Source organism: Phoca vitulina, unplaced genomic scaffold, assembly GCF_004348235.1.
Source record: "Phoca vitulina isolate PV1807 unplaced genomic scaffold, GSC_HSeal_1.0 scaffold1604, whole genome shotgun sequence".
Classification (NCBI taxonomy): domain Eukaryota; kingdom Metazoa; phylum Chordata; class Mammalia; order Carnivora; family Phocidae; genus Phoca; species Phoca vitulina.
The window spans coordinates 1-7,176 of record NW_022591291.1 but is presented as its reverse complement, the minus strand read 5'-3'; the positions used below and the strand labels follow the sequence as shown (position 1 = coordinate 7,176).

General features: G+C 51.0%; 1 protein-coding gene across 1 annotated transcript; it reads left to right on the top strand.

The window, feature by feature from the left end:
• Positions 1–5: 5 nt before the first annotated feature.
• On the top strand, positions 6–7,001 carry LOC116629593 (membrane primary amine oxidase-like; the record flags this gene model as incomplete). Its single annotated transcript, XM_032399841.1, is given in 6 exon segments — positions 6–1,500; positions 5,347–5,489; positions 5,492–5,633; positions 6,353–6,483; positions 6,730–6,874; positions 6,877–7,001. Coding segments are annotated over 6 exon segments (2,181 nt in total), but the record flags the coding sequence as incomplete, so codon positions are not given.
• Between the last annotated feature and the right edge of the window lie 175 nt (positions 7,002–7,176).

Below are 7,176 nucleotides of genomic sequence, written 5' to 3'. Positions count from 1 at the left end.
AACCCAGCCAGCCTCCCCGCTGCCCCTCCGTGTCCCCCAGTGCCCAGCCCGGGACACACCCCGGCCAGAGCCAGCTGTTTGCAGACCTGAGCCGAGAGGAGCTGACGGCTGTGATGAGCTTCCTGACCCGGCAGCTAGGGCCAGGCCTGGTGGATGCAGCCCAGGCCCGCCCCTCGGACAACTGCATCTTCTCGGTGGAGCTGCACCTGCCCCCCAAGGCCGCAGCCCTGGCCCACCTGGACAGGGGGAGCCCCCCACCTGCCCGGGAGGCACTGGCCATCGTCTTCTTTGGCGGACAACCCCAGCCCAACGTGAGTGAGCTGGTGGTGGGGCCACTGCCCCGGCCCTCCTACCTGCGGGATGTGACGGTGGAGCGTCACGGGGGCCCCCTGCCCTACCACCGCCGCCCCGTGCTGAGGCGAGAGTACCTGGACATAGACCAGCTGATCTTCGGCAGAGAGCTGCCCCAGGCTGCCGGGCTCCTGCACCACTGCTGCTTCTATAAGCACCAAGGACAGAACCTGGTGACGGTGACCACGGCCCCCCGAGGCTTGCAGTCAGGAGACCGGGCCGCCTGGTTTGGCCTCTACTACAACATCTCAGGGGCTGGGTTCTTCCTGCACCCCGTGGGGTTGGAGCTGCTGGTAGACCACAAGGCTCTGGACCCTGCCCGCTGGGCCATCCAGAAGGTGTTCTTTCAAGGCCGCTACTATGAGAGTTTGGCCCAGCTGGAGGACCAGTTTGAGGCTGGCCTGGTGAACGTGGTGCTGATCCCAGACAATGGCACAGGTGGGTCCTGGTCCCTCAAGTCCCAGGGGCCTCCCGGTCCGGCTCCTCCTCTGCAAGTCCATCCCCAGGGCCCCCGCTTCAGTGTGCAGGGGAGCCGAGTGACCTCCTCGTTGTGGACTTTCTCCTTTGGCCTTGGAGCTTTCAGTGGCCCCAGGATCTTTGACATCCGCTTCCGGGGAGAACGACTAGCTTATGAGATCAGCCTCCAGGAGGCCTTGGTCGTCTATGGTGGAAATTCCCCCGCAGCGATGCTGACCCGCTATATCGATGGCAGCTTTGGCCTGGGCAAGTACTCCACTCCCCTGACCCGGGGGGTGGACTGCCCCTACCTGGCCACCTACGTGGACTGGCACTTCCTTCTGGAATCCCACACCCCCGAGACAATACGTGATGCCATTTGTGTGTTTGAACAGAACCAGGGCCTCCCCCTGAGGCGACACCACTCAAATTTCTACTCCCATTATTTTGGGGGCCTTGCAGAGACCGTGCTGGTGGTCAGATCTGTGTCGACCTTGCTCAATTATGACTACCTGTGGGATATGGTCTTCCATTCCAGTGGGGCCATAGAAGTCCGACTCCACACCACCGGCTACATCAGCTCAGCATTCCTCTTTGGTGCCGCCCGAAGGTACGGGAACCAGGTTGGGGAGCAAACGCTGGGCACCGTCCATACCCACAGCGCCCACTTCAAGGTGGATCTGGATGTAGGAGGTAAGACATCCCTGGGGAAGCAAGGATTCCAGCAGAGGGGACTGAGGTCTCCATGCCTAGCTTTAAGAATTATCACTGAAACATTAAAAATGTAAAAGCATATGAAGTAAAGGTGAAAGTCGGATTCCACAGACATTTTCATCCTTAGCAGATCGGTTATTCTTCCGTACTTAAAAATAAAATTCTTCCATATTTTTAAATATGGCATCTGCAATATTTAATAAATCATAACATTTGTTATATTGTATATCATCTGTAAATATGACATACTGATATAAGTATTTCAAATTTTTATTACCAAATTTGGATCATAACATACATATATTTTGCCACCTCTGTTTTTTCACATAACTACATATCACTCACGCAAGCAACAGTTACTGAATGCAGTTTTTCTTTTTTAGAGAGAGGGAGCAGGGGGAGGGGCAGAGGGAGAGAGAGAGAATCTTATGCCGGTTCTACACCAGGAACGGAGCCCAATGTGGAGCGCCATCTCATGACTCTGAGATCATGACCTGAACTGAAATCAAGAGTCGGACGCCTAGCTGACCGGCCACCCAGGCGGCCCATGAATGCATATTTACACCAATCACTGCGCTGATGCAATTTAACAAAAGAAACAACATCCCTACTCTCAAGAGGCTTACATTCTAATGGAGGAGTGGTGAACATGTGGAGTGCCTCGAAAAATGTGTATGATAGAAATACTTTTATGATTAACTGCTCTGTGCCTCACTTTACCCAAGTGTAAAAATGGTGTAACAGTGCATTCTTAGTAAGACTATTTGAGGATTAATGATGAGCACTTTAAAATGCTTTCTCTTTAAAAAAACAAACAAACAAAACTTCTTTCTTTCTTTCTTGCAATAATCTCTACACCCAGCATGGGACTCGAACTCACAACCCTGAGATTGAGAGTTGCATGCTTTTCCGACTGAGCCAGGCTGGTGGCCCAAAACACTTTCTCTTTTGAAATAATTTTAGACTTACGAAAAGTTGCAAACATTGTCCAGTTCCCATATACCCTTCACCCAGTTCCCCCTAATGTTAACATCTTACACAACCACAGTATGGCGATCAAAACCAGGAGATTAACATTATTACAGTACTATTAACTAAACTACAGACCTTATTAGAGTTTCATTAGTTCTTTCATTAACTTTCTTTTTCTGTTCCAGGATCTAATCCAGGATCCCACACTGCATTTAGGTAAATTTTCTCCTTAGTTTCCTCCAATCTATGACAGCTCCTTAGGCTTTTCTTGTCTTTCATGACCTTGACACTAAGGAAGATTTTGGTCATTATTTTATACAGCGTCTCTCAAATCGGATTTCTCTGTTATTTTCTCATGATTAGATTGAGATTGTACTTCTTTTTTTTGCAAGAAAACCAGAGAAATGACATTATGCCCTTCTCAGCGCATCATATCAAGGGGTACATGAGTTTGAGATGTCTTATTACCAGAGATGTTGACCTCAAGAACTTGGTTAAGATGGTGTCTTCTGGCTTTCTCCATTGTACAAGTTACTACTTTTCCGGGGCACCTGGGTGGCTCAGTCAGTTAAGTGTCTGCCTTCAGCTTGGGTCATGAGCCCAGGGTCCTGGGATCAAGCCCCACTTCGGGCTCTCTGCTCAGCAGGAAGCCTGCTTCTCCCTCTCCCTCTGTCTGTCAGTCCTCCTGCTGTGCTCTCTCTCTCTCTCTGTGTCAAATAAATAAATAAATAAATAAATAAATAAATAATAAATAAAATCTTTTTTAAAAAGTTAGTATTTTTCCATTTGCAGTTAATAAATATCTTGGGGCAATTACTGTGATGCTATGCAAATATCCTATTTCTTTTCTTCTTAAATTCTTGCCCACTGATTTTTAGCATCTGTTGGTAGACTTTTTTTTTTTTTTGCAAGAATTATTACTGAAATATTTCCCTACTGGTCATTTCAAATTTTTTTCTTTATTCTTTATACATTGATTAATTAGAATTCTCCAAAGGAAAAGTTATCCTCCTTTTACATTGATTTATACATGCAATTATTCATAACTGCATTGATTCATGGATATTTATTTTATCCTAAGGTTTACAACCCAGCAGTGTTATTTATTCTGTTCCTTGCACTGTTCCAGTATTGGCCATTGGGAGATGCTTCCGGTTGGTTCTTGTGTCCTTTCAATATGCCTCCATCCTTTTTGGAGTGCTTCTTTCTTTTTGGCACCACAGGATGTTCCAATTTTTTTTTTTTATTCATTTGAGAGAGAGAGACAGAGCACAAGCAGGGGGAGAGGCAGAAGGAGAGGGAGAAGCAGAATCCCCGCTGAACAGGGAGCCTGACGCAGGGCTCAATCCCAGGACTCTGAGATCATGACCTGAGCCAAAGACAGATGCCTAACCAACTGAGCCACCCAGGCGCCCCAGGATATTCCAATTTGATCTTGTATTTTCCCTGCTCCAGCCCTGGAATCCAACCCCCTCTCCAAGGAGCTCTGGTTCCTTTTTACTGGAGGATACTCTTTAGAAACCAAGCCCAGGGTACCGGGAGTGCTCATTAGCACTGGGACATCATTGCTTTTAGGCTCGCTCATTGGACTTAGCTAGAAAAGATGCATATGTATTCCACCTGACACACACATCTCTCTTTATCTCTGTACCTAAGCAAGGATGTCTCTTCAAGCTCTTTGAACCGTGCCTGACAAGTAGTGAGAAGTATTAGCCATTGTTGCTGTCGTTGTTGTCCATATGAGCCCACTGTGTGGATGTTCCAGAAAGAACTGTTGGCCTTTAATTGTTACCTATGGGTAGAAACCCTGGGGTGTGGACGGAGGGTCAGTGAATCCACAAAAGGAAAGCGAGAGTCTACTTCATCAGTCTCTGCTCTCTGCTGGTCCTTGGAATGTATAGAGGGAGCTTTGGCTTGTGTTCGTTTACTGCTCTTTGGTCTCAGATCACTTAAGTTGACTCCTAGTAGGGTACCTAGTGAGATTCTGATAAAAATCATTCAAAATTCCCAGAGTTCAAGGAACACACTGTGCCTTTGGCCCTGTTCTTAATTCCTTGCCAAGCCCCAGATGATAGGAAGCACCACCAAGCTCCAGCAGCATCGGGCCCTGGCTCCGACTTTCCTTCCCTCTGGCCTGCACCGCAGCTGTCTGCGTGGGATGCGCCCCCTCTGTGTGGCTCTCCTGCGTGTGCCGCTGTGTGGGCAGGTGCAGAGCCAGAGTAAGATTGGGATCGCCAGCACCACCATGATGGTAACCACATGCCCTTGGTGACAAGCCAGAGCACATTACTTAAATCCTCTAAACCTCAGTTGTCCCATCTGTACAATGGGCACAAGTGTAGTTCCTCCTTCATAAGGCTGCAGTACAAGTAAAGCATCAGTGCTCTGCGGTGCAGAGCTCCTTGAGGAGTAGTGCAGGTGAGTGACCACTGTTCCTATGTTCATGATAAGGCAGTTCTGGTGATGCTATAGGGCTTCAGACATGAGGCATAGGGTCAGAAGGAATCCGACTCTGCACATCGCCTGCTAGGCTGCTCCAACTTCGGTTCAACCATCCTCCCTTGCAGGCCCTCAGAAGGAGGACATCAGTGGAGGCCCAGTCACAAGGCATCCAGCATTATTACCAGAGATGACATCAGGCAGAAAGACCTTCTCCAAATCTCTGGATCAGGGATATCTTGGGCGGGGGAAAGGGAAACAGGGACACACTCCGTTCTGGGTTTCTCCTTGGCCCCACTCTGAAGCGGTGAGTGGCGGGGAGGGGACAGAGTCCAGAGGGGACATGGCAGCTGCATGACCAGCCCTCCCTCCCACCCCCCGCCCCCCCGCCTCCACTCCCCCGCCCCGCTGCAGGACTGGAGAACAGGGTCCGGGCTGAGGACATGACCTGTGTCCCCACGCCGGTACCCTGGAGCCCCGAGCACCAGATGCAGAGGCTGCAGGTGACCCGGAAGCTGCTGGAGACCGAGGAGCAGGCCGCCTTCCCCCTGGGAGGCACCCCCCCCCCCGCTACGTGTACCTGGCCAGCAACCACAGCAACAAGTGGGGCCACCCGCGGGGCTACCGCATCCAGCTGCTCAGCTTTGCTGGGGAGCCGCTGCCGCAGAACAGCTCCTTGGAGAGAGCCGTCAGCTGGGGGAGGTGAGTGGCGGGGTGTCAGAGAGAAGCTGGGGGAGGTGGACTGTAAGAAGGGCCCATGTTGCTGAGAAGCTACTTTGCCCCAACCTCCCGTGGGTGTGCATGTACATACACAATCACACACACACACTCATTCCTGTGGCCACAATCTTAGTGCCACTCCAAATGAAGCCTACTGGATGGACGTATAGATGGAGAACTCCATGCTGACTCAAATATAATAAGATGTTGAAGGTGGAATCTAGGTTGTGGGTTCACGGGTGTTCACTGGGCCATTCTTTCAACTTTTCTGCACGTTTAAAATGTTCACAATAAAAGTTGGAGGAGAAAACAAAGAGTAAGAGAGGAACACGGATCTGAGGGAATATGCCCTAACATCCAGGCATTTGACATCCTAGAATGGCCTGAAGATGGGAATCAGGCCACATCTACACACATGCGTCCACGGTGCAGGCTCAGATCTGGATGGACGCGTGAGGATGACATTCCTATCTGAGGTCTGAACAGTGGGCCGGTGGACGTTGGTGATACGGGATATGGAACAAACTCATGAACTCTATGGGACAGAGAGACAGAAAGAGAACAAGTGCACAGAGAATGATAATGAGGCTCGACGCCGGGAGACCTTTGTGCTCATTTCCCCTTTGTGTTCCCTCTTCACTGCGGCTTCGGGCAGTAGGACAGGTTGGTGACCTCGTGATCTAATCCAAATCTCCTACGGGGTACCATCTGGCGGTGACCCAGGGGAAGGAGGCGGAGCGAAGCAGCACCAGCATCTACAATTTGAATGACCCTTGGACTCCCACTGTGGACTTCGCTGACTTCATCAACAACGAGACCATTGCTGGAGAGGTCAGCTGACCGTGGGAAGAGGTGGAAGCAAGAGGGGGGTGCAAAGGAAGCAAGGATGAGCCACCTTGTCCACTCCTAAAGCCACATTCCTTGGGGGTCTTTAGGACCTACTAAGAAAGAAAGCTTTGTGATTTCACATTTTTCCTGGGCTGGCAAGGTGAATCCTCACATCCAAGGCTGCTGAAGGAGGCAGGCCTGTCCTTCACAAAGCCAGGCCTCAGGATCCTCTTTCTTCCCTCCTGCCAGGACTTGGTGGCCTGGGTGACAGCTAGTTTCCTGCACATCCCACACGCAGAAGATGTTCTCAACACGGTGACGGTGGGGAATGGTGTGGGCTTCTTCCTCCGACCCTACAACTTCTTTGACCAGGACCCCTCCTTTGAGTCTGTGGACTCTATTTCCAGGGGGACCAGGATGCTGGGGCCTGTGAGGTCAACCCCCTGGCTTGCCTTCCCCATGCTGCTGCCTGTGCCCCAGACCTCCCTGCCTTCTCCCATGGGGGTTTCTCTCACAACTAGGGGGTCCTCGGGATGGGGAATGTGGCCAGGGTGCGTGGGGAGAGGAGCAGTGGGTGCTGGGCCAGGCGGCCTGGTGCCCTCTTCTTCTTCTTTCCACCCCAAAGCTCCCCACGTCCCCTTCTCCCCAGGCCCCCTCTCTATCGCCCTCCCTGACACCCCCTCCCTGCTGGGAGCA